The sequence below is a fragment of the Procambarus clarkii genome, chromosome 48 (assembly GCF_040958095.1).
Source record: "Procambarus clarkii isolate CNS0578487 chromosome 48, FALCON_Pclarkii_2.0, whole genome shotgun sequence".
Taxonomy (NCBI): Eukaryota; Metazoa; Arthropoda; class Malacostraca; order Decapoda; family Cambaridae; genus Procambarus; species Procambarus clarkii.
In genome coordinates, this window is record NC_091197.1 from 32,672,690 (window position 1) to 32,691,915 (window position 19,226).

Here is a 19,226-nt window from a genome sequence, read left to right on the forward strand (position 1 = left end):
TACTCTACTCATACCTGGCAATAAAACAATTAAGATGCTACACTGGACCACTTTCTCTTTGTCCCTTTTCAAGTCTTCCTTAAATAGAGCATAATGTATGTAGTGCATTTATATTTTTTTTATTTACCAGTTCACTTGTATATTTAACTTTGTATGCTAATTATATTGTTATTCCTAATTCCTGTTTTGGATACCAGACCTAAAAATGGACCTAAATTTTCTTGAACTGCCCCGAGAAGAACGAAGTTCGTCCTGAAATTTAGGACCTTTTTGAAGTGATTTCAGGGTTTAGCGTCCCCCCCCCCCCCCCGGCCCGGTCCTCGACCAGGCTTCCCTTTTTGTTATACACCCCCAGGAAGCAGCTGTCTAACTCCCAGGTACCTATTTACTGTTAGGTGAACAGGGCCATCAGGGTGAAAAACTGCCCATTTGTATCCGCCTCCACCAGGGATCGAACCCGGAACTTAAGGACTATAAATCCCGAGAGCTGTCAGGTCCACTGGGTAAGTCCACTACCTTCCTCACACAGACCAAAATAAAGGACAAAATAAGTTTAAATTACATTGTGAAGAAAGAGAAAGATTAAACCGAAGCAGGACATAAATGTATGAGGTAAATAATGAATGAGAGGGCATAACAAGGATATCAAGCTGGTATTCAAACATCAACTAGAAAGAAGAAAACTACGGATATACATTAGATAAGATTAGATTTGGAAATAAAAAAAAAAGTGTTTGAAAGAAAATTGTTTCACTTTTGGATGATGATAGTGGTCACCCCCCCAAAAAAAAAATTATGTATATATATATATATATATATATATATATATATATATATATATATATATATATATATATATATATATATATATATATGTCGTACCTAGTAGCCAGAACGCACTTCTCAGCCTACTATGCAAGGCCCGATTTGCCTAATAAGCCAAGTTTCCCTGAATTAATATATTTTCTCAAATTTTTTTCTTATGAAATGATAAAGCTACCCATTTCATTATGTATGAGGTCAATTTTTTTTTTATTGGAGTTAAAATTAACGTAGATATATAACCGAACCTAACCAACCCTACCTAACCTAACCTAACCTATCTTTATAGTTTAGGTTAGGTTAGGTAGCCGAAAAAGTTAGGTTAGGTTAGGTAGGTTCGGTAGTCGAAAAACAATTAATTTATGAAAACTTGGCTTATTAGGTAAATCGGGCCTTGCATAGTAGGCTGAGAAGTGCGTTCTGGCTACTAGGTACGACATATATATATATATATATATATATATATATATATATATATATATATATATATATATATATATATATATATATATATATATATATATATATATATATATATATATATATATATATATATATATATATGCGAACAAGCCTGAATGGTCCCCAGGACAATATGCAACTGAAAACTCACACCCCAGAAGTGACTCGAACCCATACTCCCAGGAGCCACGCAACTGGTATGTACAAGACGCCTTAATCCACTTGACCATCACGACCGGACAAAATGAGGTGATAGCCGAGGCTATTTGAACCACCCCACCGCCGGCACTCGGATAGTAATCTTGGGCATAGCATTTTACCAAATCACCTCATTCTTTGGGGCACACGTGAGGAACACAAATGCGAACAAGCCTGAATGGTCCCCAGGACAATATGCAACTGAAAACTCACACCCCAGAAGTGACTCGAACCCATACTCCCAGGAGCCACGCAACTGGTATGTACAAGACGCCTTAATCCACTTGACAAGTAGCACGGGCTATGGTGAGCCCGTAGTGGACTTATCTGGCACAGGAGCGGCAGGTATCACTGGCTATGGTGAGCCCGTAATGGACTTATCTGGCACAGGAAGGGCAAGTAGCATGGGCTATGGTGAGCCCGTAGTGGACTTACCTGGCACAGGAGCAGGGTTGTGCGATCTTCCATCCTCAATAAATCTTTGGTCATGTATCCGAATCTGTACAGATGGCGTTGCCAGGCAGCATACCGTACAGGTGGCGCTGCCTGGGAGCGTATTGTACAAGTGGCGCTGCCTGGGAGCATACCATACAGGTGGCGTTGCCAGGCAGCATACCGTACATGTGTCGCTGCCTGGGAGTATACCGTACAGGTGGCGTTGCCAGGCAGCATGCCGTACAGGTGGCGTTGCCAGGCAGCATGCCGTACAGGTGGCGCTGCCGGGGGAGCATACTGAACAGGTGGTGCTGCCTGGAAGCATACTGTATAGGTGGCGTTGTCAGGCAGCATACCGTACAGGTGACACTGCCTGAGACCATACTACAAAAGTTTCACTGCCTGGGAGCAAATTGTACAGGTGACGCTGCCTGGGAGCATATCGTACAGGTGGTGCTGCCTGGGAGCATACCGTATAGCTGGTGCTGTCGGGGAGCATACCATAAAAGTGGCACTGCCAGGGAGCTTAACTTATGTTAGGTCTAACTTTATCTAAGCTAGGAGTAGATCAGGCATAAGTAATTATCAAAAGAAGGCACCAAGTCGGGGAGACAATGTTGCACCATGAAAATCACAGAAGGCTTAAAAGGTGCTAAATATCACTAAATCTGCCAATACGAGAACAAAAGCGCATAAGGCGAACGATATGAAATGTATACGATTCACCAGAGATTCTATTGTGGGACAAGTGATTGCGAGGGACGATCGGGAAGCAAGACACACATTCGTCCTGGAAGTCAGGACATTCATCAAGGATATTCATGACCATAAGAGGGACAATGCAGTTTGGACAATAAGGAGCAGGGCGGCGCTCCATTAAGTGCCCGTGTGTTAAATGTGTATGACCAATACGTAACATTGCCAGAGCTATTGTCCACCGCTGGCTACGGTGGTAGGAGGAAGCCACAGGGACACACAACTCTTAAGAGCACGCAGTTTGTTACCAGTAACAGACAACCAACAACCCTGCCAACTGGCAAGGATGGAGGAACGAATGACTGGGTAGAAATCAGAATAAGAAACGCCTTTTCAGGAAATGGGACAAGTGTGGATAGCCTTCTTAGTGGCAGTGTCCACATGCTCATTTAAGGAAATACCAACATGGCTGGGATTCAAGCAAAACTCTACTGTCTTAAATATGCTTAAGATGAGAAACAGCCAACTTCAAACTTCGAATTAAACAGGATGTACAGGATCAAAGAACTCTAGCACCATGAGGGCACTGCAAGGGTCAACACAATGACAAAGGAACGTTGACAGCAAGAAAGCAGTGGACGAAGAACATACGAGATTGCATAAAGTTCTGCTATGAAGATGCTAGTGTCTGGGGGCAGGCGACACTTAAAGTTTTAGTCAGGAAATGCAATGTGGTCGCCTACAAGGTCAGCAGACTTAAGACCCATCTGTGAAGAGGGCAATGGAGCAGGAGAGTGAAGAAAAGTGTTCAAGGAAAAGGCGATTCAGAACCGTAGGAGGGGTAGAAACCTTTACCATGTGAGTCAAAGTCATGCAAAACGTTTCAATCAGAACCCTCCGTGGATTCAAGGATGGAGCGATACAAGGAGAAGTATTGCTAGCATGAACCGAGTGGGAATCTTGTAAGCAAGACAACCTTTCAGAAAAAGGAAGGTGGTGAAAGGAACAGGGCCTACAAGAGGGGTAACAGTCAAAGCATGACATGAGTGAGTGTTGTAGGGATCGCGCGAGGTAGCGAAGACAGTAGCGATGACGAGGATCCTGTAGAGACAGGACGCCGGTGTCAACATACAGGCTCAGGATAGGGGACGAACGAAAAACACCAGAACTGAGGCGTGACCATGCGTAAAAGCCTAACTGAGGCGTAAAGATGAAAATACTTAGTCCCTTAGCAGGACCAAACGTATCTTGGAACATAATAGATTGGAAAGGAATCATGCATGTTAGAGTGCGGAGGTGACAGTGCCGAGCACTCCCAGTAAGAAGAGGGTAAAAGGCGTAGTTGTTACAACGAGAGGTGGAGCCATTCCAGATGTTGAGGCGGTCACCACTGGGAGCTCTTGGCTCAACCCTGCCACGGAGGTGGGAGGGGAGCAGAAAGAGTCAGAGAAGCAGCTTGATCAGGGCCCAATGTGGCGGAGACTATAGAGCCCACCCTTCCATCACAGTTCGACTCGGGGGCCTGGTTGCCCACCCCACGAGTCTGAAGGTGTCAGAAGTTGGCATAGAACGAACATTAATATAGTTTCATCCACGATTAAGTCCTCATATCCACCATGGAGCCACAAATAGGGGATAGGGAACCCGTGAAGACGGGGCCCTCCCAGGAGTGCATCATGGATATACACCTCGCAATCATCACCTTAAGAACCGTCAGTCAGTCGATCTCGACGGACTGACGATCAATGAGAAAATCTAGCCACTAGAAGCGTGGGAACATCCACCGCATAGGTTCGAATCCTCATCACTGCTCCTACCGATTTTCTCTTTATTCTTGAGGTTTTGGGATAGTTAATAAATGGGTTTAATATGTTTAGTGCAAATTATATTAGAAGCGATAAATTTTATGAGGCAGCTGTCAACATGAGTCAGAATCATAACACCTGCCATATCGTACATTTGGAGAGTGCGACTTCAATGGTCATATAGGTTATAAAAGGCCTCATGTTAGATATTTGTACACATAATAATGGAAATTTTCCACAACACTGCACCTTGGGTTATCTTGCAGCAGCAACACTTCACACCTCCTTGCACTTCTTACACTTCTGCGTGATGTAGTCTATCATGTCTTGGGCCGTCTTTCCTCTGAGCTCTGTTTCCCATGTTATATCTGTTACAATGTAGCTTGGGAAACAGAGCTCAGAGGAAAAACGGCACAAGACATGATGGACTACATCACGCAGAAATGTAAGGAGGCAGCAGACAAGTTCGTCCCAGTCCAAAAGGTAAAAAAGGAAATGGAGACAAAAAAAAACATGGGTTAATCAGAGATGTAAGCTAGCAAAGCAACTAAATAAAAGGGCATGGAGAAACAAGAACTAATAGAATAGAATAGAATTAATAGAACTATAAAGAGCAGTGAAATCTACCACAATGACAGGAATGAGTACGTCAGGGTGAAAAGAGAGGCAGAGCGACAATATGAAAATGACATAGCCAGCAAAGCAAAGACTCAACCTAAATTCCTGTACAGCCACATCGGGAGAAAAACAACAGCGAAGAAACAGGTAATGAAATTGAGGGTAGGGACAAATAGATTCACTGCAAATGACAAGGTGTGCGAAGAACTCAATAAGAAATTCCAGGGGGTCTTCACAGTAGAGCAAGGAGAAGTCCCAGAGATACGAGAAGGAATATCAAACCAGAACCACTAAAGGAGTTTGTGATTACCAGGGGGGGAGGTGAGGAAGCATCTGCTAGAATTGGGTGTGATAAATGCTATAGGCGCGGATAGAATTCTCACCATGAATACTAAAGGAAGGAGCAAAAGCTCCGTGCCTGCTACTCTGCATAGTGTATAACAAATCACTGGTAACAGGTGAACCAGTGATGGAAGTTAAAAATTTGGAAGTTGGCCAACGTAGTCCCAATATACAAGAAGGGTGATAGGCAGGAGGCACTGAACTACAGGCCAGTGTCCCTAACTTGCATACCATGCAAGATGATGCAGAAGATCGTGCGAAAAAACTAGTTGTTGCGGCAACAACACTCACACCTTGGGTTATATTGCAGCAGTAGCGTTTGAAGCTTGACTTTGTGTTGCTGTGAGTGTGAACAGGTGAAGCCGTGGGTGTTGGAACTCTGCAGGAGACACTGCGGTTGTTGGGAACGCAGATAAAGGACTATTGTCTGCCTTACAAGATTCCGCAACATCACAAGTGGAACTCTGACGTTACGTTAAGCTGAATTTAGAATGTATGGAAACGCTGCTCTCGTTATATTTTGTAACGTAATCGTAGCAACGAAGTGAAAGAGCTAGTTTACAATATTTACACAGCAGCCTCTTTTAAGGTTTGTAACACAGGACTACACACTCTCCATGGTTTGAAACACCTGAGATTGCAGCCCTGCAGGGCCTAGAACACCTGAGATTGTAGCCCTCCAGGGCCTGGAACACAGGGGATTAGAGTGGTCCAGGGCCGTCGGTGTTGCAGGAGCAGCAGACTCTATATAAGGCACGGGAGAGTGGCTGTGACAACAGTGTTGTGCAACAGCCAGCAAGATGAAGGTCCTCACCTGCGTCCTGCTCACTGGTACGCTCTACTCCCTTCCCTCACACTACATGCTCCCTTCCCTCACACTACATGCTGAGTTCCAGCTACAAGGAGTGCGGGACCAAACTGGCTGTGGTGGATACGTGGGCCTGCAGGCCGCTCCAAGCAACAGCCTGTTGGACCATGCTCTCACACGTCAAGCCTGGCCTCGGGCCGGGCTTGGAGAGTAGAACTCCCAGAACCCCATCAAGCTCCCATCCCTCACAATACATGCTCCCTTCTCTCACACTACATGCTCCCTTCCCTCAAACGTCGCGCTCCTTTCGCTCACACTACATGCTTCCCTCCATCACACTACATGCTTCCCTCCATCACACTACATGCTTCCCTCCATCACACTACATGCTTCCCTCCATCACACTACATGCTTCCCTCCATCACACTACATGCTTCCCTCCATCACACTACATGCTTCCCTCCATCACACTACATGCTTCCCTCCATCACACTACACGCTCCCCTCCATCACACTACACGCTTCCCTCCATCACACTACACGCTTCCCTCCATCACACTACATGCTTCCCTCCATCACACTACATGCTTCCCTCCATCACACTACATGCTTCCCTCCATCACACTACATGCTTCCCTCCATCACACTACATGCTTCCCTCCATCACACTACATGCTTCCCTCCATCACACTACATGCTTCCCTCCATCACACTACATGCTTCCCTCCATCACACTACATGCTTCCCTCCATCACACTACATGCTTCCCTCCATCACACTACATGCTTCCCTCCATCACACTACATGCTTCCCTCCATCACACTACACGCTCCCCTCCATCACACTACATGCTTCCCTCCATCACACTACATGCTTCCCTCCATCACACTACATGCTTCCCTCCATCACACTACATGCTTCCCTCCATCACACTACATGCTTCCCTCCATCACACTACATGCTTCCCTCCATCACACTACACGCTCCCCTCCATCACACTACATGCTCCCCACCATCACACTACATGCTTCCCTCCATCACACTACATGCTTCCCTCCATCACACTACATGCTTCCCTCCATCACACTACATGCTTCCCTCCATCACACTACACGCTCCCCTCCATCACACTACATGCTCCCCACCATCACACTACATGCTCTCCACCATCACACTACACGCTCCCCTCCATCACACTACATGCTCCCCACCATCACACTACATGCTCTCCACCATCACACTACACGCTCCCATCCATCACACTACACGCTCTCCACCATCACACTACACGCTCCCTTCCATCACACTACACGCTCTCCACCATCACACTACACGCTCCCTTCCATCACACTACACGCTCTCCACCATCACACTACACGCTCCCCTCCATCACACTACACGCTCTCCACCATCACACTACACGCTCCCTTCCATCACACTACACGCTCCCCACCATCACACTACACGCTCTCCACCATCACACTACACGCTCTCCACCATCACACTACACGCTCTCCACCATCACACTACACTCTCCCCTCCATCACACTACACGCTCTCCACCATCACACTACACGCTCCCCACCATCACACTACACGCTCTCCACCATCACACTACACGCTCCCTTCCATCACACTACACGCTCTCCACCATCACACTACACGCTCCCCTCCATCACACTACACGCTCTCCACCATCACACTACACGCTCCCTTCCATCACACTACACGCTCCCCACCATCACACTACACGCTCTCCACCATCACACTACACGCTCTCCACCATCACACTACACATTCCCCACCATCACACTACACGCTCCCTTCCATCACACTACACGCTCCCCACCATCACACTACACGCTCTCCACCATCACACTACACGCTCCCCACAATCACACTACACGCTCCCCACAATCACACTACACGCTCCCCTCCATCACACTACATGCTCCCCTCCATCACATTACACGCTCCCCTCCATCACACTACATGCTCCCCACCATCACACTACACGCTCCCCACCATCACACTACACGCTCTCCACCATCACACTACACGCTCCCCACAATCACACTACACGCTCCCCACCATCACACTACACGCTCCCCTCCATCACACTACACGCTCCCCACAATCACACTACACGCTCCCCACCATCACACTACACGCTCTCCACCATCACACTACATGCTCCCCACAATCACACTACACGCTCCCCACCACCACACTACACGCTCCCCACCACCACACTACACGCTCCCCACCACCACACTACACGCTCCCCACCACCACACTACACGCTCCCCACCACCACACTACACGCTCCCCACCATCACACTACACGCTCCCCACCACCACACTACACGCTCCCCACCACCACACTACACGCTCCCCACCACCACACTACACGCTCCCCACCACCACACTACACGCTCCCCACCACCACACTACACGCTCCCCACCACCACACTACACGCTCCCCACCACCACACTACACGCTCCCCACCACCACACTACACGCTCCCCACCACCACACTACACGCTCCCCACCACCACACTACACGCTCCCCACCATCACACTACACGCTCCCCACCATCACACTACACGCTCCCCACCATCACACTACACGCTCCCCACCATCACACTACACATTCCCCACCATCACACTACACGCTCCCCACCATCACACTACACATTCCCCACCATCACACTACACTGTTCTGCTGTGTACTGCTCACTTGTTACTCGCATAGTATACACACTGAAGTTCCCCTCCTCACACTGCACACTCAGGTATCTCATTACTCACACAGTTAACACTCGCATCCCTTTCCTCACTACACACTCAAAACATTCAAATTCAAATTCAAACTCGTATCTCTACATACAGTATATAATAATAATAATAATAATAATAATAATAATAATAATAATATTAATAATAATAAAAACAACAATATTAACAATAATTTTTATTTACAACAAGGTACAATGGATTTGTGAGATTAAATATGACTGGTATTTTGAGATTCTTGCAAAGCTACTAACACGCATAGCGTTTCTGGCTACATCACAAACACGACATAAGTATATCAATCGAAAGTTAGCTTAGGCTAGTATTAATTAGGCTACGTTACCTTAGGTTAGGTTATGGCAGGATAAGATTGGTTAGGTTTAGTAGGTTAGGCTATCTTCTACAGGTTATCTTCGAGATTATTTAGGGGCTTAGCGTCCCCGCGGCCCGGTCCTCGACCAGGCATCCTTTTTGTTACACATCCCCCGGGAAGCAGCCCGTAGCAGCTGTCTAACTCCCTGGTACCTATTTACTGTTAGGTAACAGGGGGCATCAGGGTGAAAGAAACTCTGCTCATTTGTCCCCGCTTCCATCGGGAAGGAGATTAAGCTAAGTTAAGTTGGGTTAGGACAGGTTAAGGTACTTTAAATTTGGGTAAATTATTTCAGGTTAAGCTGGGTTAATTTAAAGTTAGGTTAAATTAGGGTAGGCTAGGTTAAGTTATGCTAGGTTAGATTAGGGAACAGTTAGTCTAGGTTAGATTAGGGAACAGTTAGGCTAGGTTAAGTTGGGCTAAGGTAGGTAGATTAAGTTAAGGTAGGTTAGGTTTGGCTTGGTTAAATTAGGTTAGGATTACGTAGGTTAAGTTTTTGAGGCTAAGCTAAGTTATGCTAGTGTGGGAAAATTAATGTAATGATTAATGCTCTAAGTGTACTGTACGTATTATTGGACTACTCCAATTTCCCACAACAGTTTGTTAGTTCTTTACTTTCATCTAGGTTGAATTTAAACAGTCTAATGGATATGGGAATCTGCTTTATGGAAACAATTAAAATTTTATAACTTTAATATCCTAGTCTTCAATTAAGGGGCGGCCTAGTCGCCTAGTCAGGGGCAAAGGCACAAAGAATTAGACATCGGCAACGCTGCCAAAATTAACTCGGATCAGAATTTGGTTCAGTATTAACGCTAAATTATTATCCGCAACCACTGGATAGAATAACTTCTGATTATACAGGTGAGATGGTGTTAGTAAATATTATATTATTCCAAACACACAAGCATTAGCAGGCTAGCAGTGTAGACATGGTTGTTTACTTGATTTATCTGTGGGCCACTAACCCAACGAGGACAGAAAGCCGGCGGTTTGTCGAAGGACCCCCATTTGCCTTGATGACACAATGAGGTCAATGACATTATTAAGAAGAGCTTCATCACCACTTGGGCTGGACGGTAGAACGACGGTCCTTCCACTCCCATCCCATCCCTAATCCTTATCCTGACCCCTTCCAAGGGCTATATAGTCGTAATGGTTAGGCGCTTTCTCCTGATAGTTCCCTCCCTCCCTCCCTCACCTGGGCTCTAGGAGACTCGAACCGCGGATCCCAGCGTGTGAGGTTCAAGCTCTATCAACTGAGCTACTGAGTAGTCTCGGCGTAGGGCCCAATATGGCCGCCCCAGCACACGTCGGCCTGGACACGGCGCCCATCCTCACACCCATTCTTCCCGCCAAGGTAACAGTTAAAAATTATATTTCGTTAGACAAAGGAAGAAATCATAAACACGTATGGGCACTTAACTGCAGTTATGTGACGAGTGTACTGGCCCAGGGTACATCTTGAGATGCAGATCTTGGGATTGTTGATCTTGAGAAGTAGATCTTGATTGTTATGGGATCTTGAGATCCCGTAACTGCACTCAACCAGCTCCAACAACTACCCGTGCACATGTATATTGTTCTATTGGTCAGCATAAGGTGTCACTTAACACTGTAGTGTGTGTAAGAAGTAAGGGACATAGACAGAGGAGTAGCGGTCAGCACCAATACAATATGGCGGTCTCTACCGCAGTGACGTCTCCGAGCTCTCTCAAAAGAGTCTACATTAATTAATATTGGTTTGGGGACGTTAAGGCTTGATTATTTACGAATTCAAGTTGCAAATATTAAAATCTAATATTTTATCAAGAACTAATCGCGTTACTTTCAATAGATATATGTCAACCGATTATTCGGTGTGAAATTGGCAGCTCATTTGACCGCAATGAAGTGTAGCCCAACGGAGACATGGCGTCCCAACGCTCATCTTTTGTATGCAGTTAAAAGTATTCTTATTCACGTATTATGCCTACAATATACGTAATTATATTTCTTTATTTGTAAACTAAGAAATTTGTTTCTCGTAAATGGTTTTTATTATAATGTGTTTAGTTTAGAAAGTGTTAGTAACCCCCTCCCTCTATTTTCCCAGAGCTGGGTTGGTTGGGTTAGGCTAAAATTACGTTAGGCTAGGTTAAGTTTGGTTAGGTTACGTTAGGTTAGCTTAGATTAGGTTCGGCTACGTTAAGTTATGCTAGGTTAGGTTAGGCTTAAGTTACACTAGGCTAGGATTGAGTTAGGTTAGGGCTTGTTTAAGTTGAATTAGGGCTTGTTTAAGTTAGGCTAGGCTTGGTTGTGTTAGGTTAGGCTATGTTAAGTTTGACTAAGAAGGGCTCCATTTCTTTTGCATCATTTGTCTTATTAAGGACAGTGTTGGCGACTATATTTGTGAGTGTAACACCTCGTGTTCTCACTCTTAACACAAACCTAACACAATGACTCAAAACACAACAGTTTGGTTAGTGCAAGCACCTAATACAACCATCTCTATCTATTCATATATAAATGTGTATATTTGTATTTGTTATTATTATTATTAAATGCAGTATTCGTAATATATTAAATGTAATTAGTATTACAGTACTCTTTTTTCAAAATTACTAATTTGTGGGATGAATACTTTTGTTTAATCAGGGAATTGAACAAAATATTCAAAGGTGCATTTATATCATGTAGGTTTCTCCTTATAGATGCCACCTGGTGTACCATACCAGGTGATGTACCCTGGGCAGGTATACTCCTCACGCTACACCTCTTGTCAATATCTAGCATATATTGCTCGTGCAACGTTAAGTTACTAGGGGTGTAGCATAAGTTGCTATATCTAGCATATATCTCCCAAGCTACCTTGAATTATTGAGTGTAGCACAAGTTGCTATATCTAGCATATATCTATTGGGGAAACTTGGGGTGGACGGTAGAGCGACGGTCTCGCTTCATGCAGGTCGGTGTTCAATCACCGACGGTCCTGATCCCACATCCTTATCCTGACCCCTTCCCCGTGTTATGTCATAATGCCTTGGCGCTTTCCCCTGATAATTCCCTCCCTACCTCATGCTACCTTGATATACTTGTGTTTATGGTTCCTTCTACACACAAGGAATCTTCTTATAACATATTACCTTGTCTGTTTGTCCACAGTTGCTGTGACGGCGGCCGGGAGGGTGAGTAGCCATAGGGGTCTCACATATCTCCAGTCTTATGTCTGATTGGTTAAGCCCTCATGACATACCCGCGGGCATGGTATGCCCTCCTGACATACCCGAGGGTATGGTATCTGCCCTCCTGACATACCCGAGGGTATGGTATCTGCCCTCATGACATACCCGCGGGCATGGTATGCCCTCATGACATACCCGAGGGCATGGTATCCGGCCTCCTGACATACCCGTGGGTATGGTATCTGCCCTCATGACATACCCGAGGGCATGGTATGCCCTCTTGGCATACCCGAGGGCATGGTATCTGCCCTCCTGACATACCCGAGGGCATGGTAGGGGTCTGACATCAGCCCTCACTGGGGGTCACTCCAAGACATTATTGCATTTTTTCCTAACTGGCTTCGAATTTAGGAGGACCCGTCGCATTTCTGCTCGTTGGTGAGAAGTTTGTTTTGCTTCTACCCAGAGGACACAGGACACATGACGCCTTTATGGTCAGGTGTGAGGGGGCTTCGACAGTGTTCCAAGTGTGTGGGGTCCACCGCGCGGCCTCCCAAGGGCCGGCACCACACACCTGACTAACAGTATGTTTCCCTTGCGCAAATTACCATAGTTTTCCCTCAAGAATCAGAGCACACATGGCCACAAGGCCTTGTGTGTGCAACCCGTCCTGCGCTATGGCCAAATTTGGACGAATTTGAAATGAAATCGACTCACAAGTGACGTACGTTCCGTTTTCTGTTTGAGTCGTCCGGCTTACTCGGCAAGCTTAGAAAAGGCAACTTTCAATTAACGTTTTTCATACCGTTTTGAAACTTTATGAGAATTTCCTGCCCACCTAACCTATCAGAGGACCCTTAACTTACTGTTGTTGAAAAAAATCCCAAATTTATTTTAATTTTTTTTCATTTTTAAATTACTGTACGTCCATATTCGGCCATACGGGCAAACGGCCAAAAGTGACATTCTTTCTAAGAGGACAGGTTGATGACCCTACAGGGAAACACTGGCGACGTGCAGCACTTGTGGCGCCTTAGACCCCCCACTCATCAACCACAACAATACTTAACAACCTCACCAGTGCCACAGAGTTTTCTCGTTACGTAGTCCATGTGCTGTGTTGATGTTCCTCCCAGTTCTCTTCCTCCATGCTAATCCCAACCACTTGGCCTGGACGGTAGAGCGACGGTCTCGCTGCATGCAAGTCGGCGTTCAATCCCTGACCGTCCAAGTGCTCCAGGGAACCATGGTAAGGAATGGTGCCCAACCAAGTGGTTGGGCACCATTCCTTACCCCCCGAGCTATCCGAAATCCTTATCCTGACCCCTTCCAAGTGCTATATAGTCAAGGTGGCTTGGCGCTTTCTGCTCATAGTTCCTTTCCCTCCTCATGAATTTCCTGACCTGATAGTCCTCCTTCCAGTATCTTACCTTGCTCTCTTCCCGTTCACTTCTTTCTATGTTCATTATATTTCTTATATCATTATAACTATTTATGTGAAGACTAAAACACAATGGTCGCTGGTTCCTATTGACAATGTATGGTCAATGTTTACAATGTCCAAATCATTGTATGTGAAGAGCAGTGTAACGTACGATTATGTTACGTTGTTGGGTAGATTAGATACAGTGTTTAGTGAGTTTCATATTTATTTAGTAGTCCTGGATACAGTAGTGTCGTAGACGTTGAGACGGAGCTTGGAGCAGAGCGGAGAGCTGAGTGTGGCCGGAGTCGCGGAGCTCTATGTGGGAGAGCGTTGTAGCTGGATGCGGTCCTAGTCTGCTGCCTGTTCTGTGTCGAAGCTGTAGCGTCTTGGAGACGATTAGAACTGCCTACGCCGAGTACTACATTTTTGACTGGAAATTGTACTGTTGTCTATTCGATTGATTGATTGATGAAGATTAAGCCACCCAAGAGGTGGCACGGGCATGAATAGCCCGTAAGTGGTGGCCCTTTCGAGCCATTACCAGTATCAAAAGATGATACTGGAGATCTGTGGAGGCGCAACTGCACCCTGCGTGACGGGAGATGTCTCCCGGACCAAGTGGTGACCAAATGGTGTTGTCTATTCTCATATCGCTTCCTTATATTTGGTGACTATCCCTCACCTTTCTCTACTAGGATAGGAGGATGTGAGAACTATAACCTGTAATTAGGGATAGGATTATAGCTTGTGTAGTTAGTGCTAATTAGTTACGCCATTAAGATGATGAGATAATGGAGCGAATATAAGGATTACTCGCTACAGCAGGTCTAACCAGGTTAGTCACCACCAATTGTATTTAAGACATGTGAGTGTGTACAAGGACAGATGCCTCCTAACTCTTACTAGCAGATTGATTTGATTGTTGCTGCCGAAGGCGGCTAGTTTATTGTGCACCCCATACTCATCCAGTGAGCGGTAGCGCAAAAGCATTACAGAGGGCACAAAAGGTCTTTATCAGACCTCATCTTAGATTATTACATAAACAATTTCATCTATCCTTCACACCTTATAGTTACTATGTCAGCTAGTTACAGAGAAAGTGCTATTACAAGAGCTACATATTTACAGTAAGTCATCATACATTAATGGTAGGTCTTATCGCTAATACATAATAGTTTGACCAATGGGGATATTACAGAGTCATAGGGGAGCTTCTGTTTATTATTAGTCCTCACAATACACTACTTGTTTCTGAATCTCGTATGTCGTTCATCTACTGGAAGCGAAATGTGGATACAGTGCAAGGATTTCAGGTAATTTATCCATGGTAATAAGATAGGTTGCCATATCATACAGAGTGAGCTTAGATTTATCTCTAAATGGCTCAATTTTACTACAATCCAAGATATAGTGTTCGAGTGTGTGTCCCTGTCTTTGTCCACACACTTTACACTTTACTTCATCTAGATCCCTATACAAGCCGAACTGTCAGAGATACTTGTAGCCAAGTCTTATACGAACTGTGACAACATCTGCTAGTCTGCTGACTTTGTTACTTGCCCCATACACATGTTTTACTTCACACATTTCTTTGTGATGAACGATGGACCTGCTAGTTCCAGTTTGCACTGTTCTACTTTCTTCAAATTCATCCAGGAGTTCTCGTCTAATGACACTTTTAAGGGACCTATTTGATAACTCAAGATTCCGTTCAATACTGTCCTTATTTACTGCAGCCTTAGCAAGGGCGTCAACTTTGTCATGTTCCTGCATGCCAATGTGAGAAGGAATCCACAACATTTTTATATTTACCCTCTTGCTAAGTATTCTGATATATCTACGTCTAGCTTCCAAGACAAGCACGTTATTACTTGATTTCAAACTGTTTATTGCTCGTAGTGAGGAAAGGGAGTCAGAAATAATTAAGCTGTCTACTTCAGTGTTGTATTAGCTTGTTTTACCTGGAACATTACCTGTCAGTCGTTGTATAACCAAGTACCCAATTACTGCTGGGTAAACAGAGGCTATAAGTTAAGGAATGGCGCCTAGTGAGTTCTCCTTGTCCAGGACTCGAACCTTGAGGAAATTGCTTATGAAGCAGAAAGCGAGTGTGTTAGCAATGTGCCACCAGGGTCTGCCCTTAATCTCCTTCTCCCCCCCTGACATGATGTACCAGGAAATTCCTCTCTACCTCGTCTCCAAGCTTAGCTCTCCATATCTCTTCTCTTGGACCCAAAGTTTCACAGTATGTTTCGCAATTAGTGAAGTCTCCCATCACTAGGAGCTGTGCTCTGTGTCTGTAGGCTGTGTCTCCCATCACTAGGAGCTGTGCTCTGTGTCTGTAGGCTGTGTCTCCCATCCCGTGAAGGATATATCTTCATGCTCTGTTATTTCTTTCTTTGGTCTGTGGCTTTCTGGAAGGAGAGGGGGTTATACATATGTATGTTGTGTACAAGTGTACAGTGTACTCTATTAGTGTGCAATATAGTTGTTTATTTGTAATATTATTGTTTCAGAACTTCATCACATATTTGCAACAAGGATGAATATCTGTAATTACTTTCAGGTGAAGCGCGGGTATGGTGGCGGAGGGTATGGCGGTGGAGGGTACGGAAGTGGAGGAGGGTCGTACCTGGTGGTGGGCGGCGGAGGGTACGGCCACGGTCCCTCCTCCTCCCAGATAGCCAACCAGGCGGCGTACCATGCCACAGCCGCCGCCGCGGGCCAGGGCGCTCTGGCACATGCTGCTGCCGCCAGCGCCGCCCAGGGAGCAGCCAGTGTCGCCGCTAGTGCCGCTGACACCGCCAACTATGCCGTGTCCAAGAACTACGCTGAAGCAGCGCAGCTGAGTCATGCTCTAGGCGCAGCGCAAGCCAATGCCTTCAGACAGGGTAGTCAGGCTGCCTTGGCCGCAGGCGCCGCTCAAGCAGCCCACGCCAACAAGCTGTGGGCGTACAATCGCGTCAGTTCTCATTACGGAGGAGGATATGGCACCTACGCAGATTTGTGGTATGCTCACAATAACTTCTACAGCGCCTCTGCCAATGCGGCAGCGCAGGCAGCTGATGCACGCTACGCGCAGAAGGCAGCCAACTCCCTACTCCTGCAGAGCTCCCTTGCCAACCACCAGCTCCAGTCAGCTGCAGGCGCCGCGGCGCAGGCCAGCGCTGCCGCCACCAAGGCCCTTGCCAAGGCCCACGGGGCCAACCTTGGCGGGTATGGCGGCGGTTTTGGCGGAGGTTATGGCCGTGGCTTTGGCGGAGGTTATGGCGGCGGCTTTGGCGGAGGTTACTATGGCTAGAGTTGAGATGTTCAGCTCACCATTATGGGCTTGCTTCATATACTCCATAAGACAAGTGTTAATAATTACATTGTATTTGGTGTCCGTTGTCCAGTAGGTACAGCCCTGGACAAGGAGATCATGTACTGCAACAACACTCTAAAGCAATCTTTATAATTTGTTCCAATAATTGACAGCAAATAAAAGATTATAAACCCTTTTTAATAAACTCATTATCTAATCTGTATTGTTTACCCTTTTGTTCAAAGTATGTATCTATAAGACTTTATATATTAAGGTTACATTTTCTTCTAGTTAAACATATTTGCCATTCCTGACAGCAAGTCAAACTGGCTGTGAGCTGCAGGCTACCAACACAAACAGCCTCACAAACCATGCTATCCAGTGCTGTGTTGTTGAGAAGGAACACCTGCATCACTCTCTTAGATGCCATACCCATATATCTATAATTATAAGAGATATGGGTATAGATATATAATACTCATATATCAGTACGATCCTTCAGGTGGCAGGGGGTTTTGTTCTGTCAAGGAGCAGAGGGGGTTTTGTTCCATCAGGTGGCAGAGGAGGTGTTGGTCTATCAGGAAGCAAGGGGAGGGGGGAGGGGGAGTTGAGTAGAGAAAAGTAGGACGTAGACCATGCACTCCATCGCTGAGATTTATGACAGATGGATGAGCATGATTAATGCACACTAAGCATGCGCGAGCTGCATGTGGTTTCTGGTTACCCCCCCCCCCCCCCCCTCTTGATATGTGATTATCAAATCAAATGAAATGTTTCTTCAGGTAAAGTACATACATACAAGGTGAGATACAAACATTGATGGATTTATAGATAGAGCTAGTACATACAAAGCCTAAAGCCACTGGTACGCAAAGCGTTTCGGGCAGGAAAAACACTTAGACTAAAACTTAGTAGTAATTGAGATTAAAGTATAAATTGTGTTGAAAACAAAAATATAGGGGGGTGGGAACATGGCAGAAAATAGCAAATATACAATTTGGTCAACAAACAGCATTGTTTAAAATAGTAAGACATGGGTTGACATTTGGAGGTAAGGTAGGTTACACGGAGTTAATTAGGTACGACTTAGTTTTTATCTTAAACTGGTTGGAAGAGGTACAGTCTTTGACATGATTGGGAAGGTCATTCCACATTCTGGGTCCCTTGATTTGTAGAGCATTTCTAGTTTGATTAAGTCGTACTCTTGGAATATCAAATAGGAATTTGTTTCTGGTGTGGTGCCCATGGGTTCTGTTACAACTTTCTAGGAAGCTTTTAAGGCCAGGATTGACATTACAGTTCAGCGTTTTATATATAAAAATACACATGAGATGTGCAGTGACTTAATATCTAACGTATTCAGAGATTTGAGTAAGGGTACCGAGTGATGTCTGGGGCCCGAGTTAGATATTGTCCTAATAGCAGCTTTGTGTTGAGTAATTAGAGGATGTAAATGATTTTGGGTAGTAGAACCCCAAGCCCAAATACCATAGTTGAGATAAAGATAGATGAAAGAGTAATAGAGCGTCACCAGGGCAGGGCGAGGTACATAATATCTGATCTTAGAAAGAATGCTAACAGTTTTTGAAACTTTTTTTTATATATTTAGAACGTGTCCCTGAAAATTCAGCTTGTTGTCAATGAGAACACCAAGGAATTTGCCATCTACTTTATTACAAATTTGGATATTGTTTATCCTGAGATTAATTTGATTTGAGGATTTATTGCCAAACAAAATATCGAAAGTTTTGTCAATGTTGAGTGTGAGTTTGTTGGCAGTTAGCCAGAGATGGATTTTATTTAGTTCAGTATTCACTGTGACATTTAGAGCAAGGGGGTCAGGACTGGAGTAAATGAAGGTTGTGTCGTCAGCAAATAGAATTGGTTTGAGTTGTTGGGAGGCATTTGGAAGGTCATTAATGTAGATGAGAAAGAGGAGAGGGCCAAGTATGCTGCCCTGAGGAACACCAATGTT

The 19,226-nt window shown here is 45.3% G+C and overlaps 1 protein-coding gene across 1 annotated transcript; it reads left to right on the forward strand.

The window, feature by feature from the left end:
- The first annotated feature begins 10,651 nt into the window (after nt 1-10,651).
- Nucleotides 10,652-17,374, forward strand: LOC138351197 (antifreeze protein Maxi-like). Its single transcript, XM_069302840.1, has 2 exons — nt 10,652-10,717; nt 16,514-17,374. The coding sequence occupies exons 1-2, from the start codon at nt 10,652-10,654 to the stop codon at nt 17,246-17,248; spliced, it is 801 nt and encodes a 266-aa protein (XP_069158941.1). The 3' UTR covers nt 17,249-17,374.
- The last annotated feature ends 1,852 nt before the right edge of the window (nt 17,375-19,226 follow it).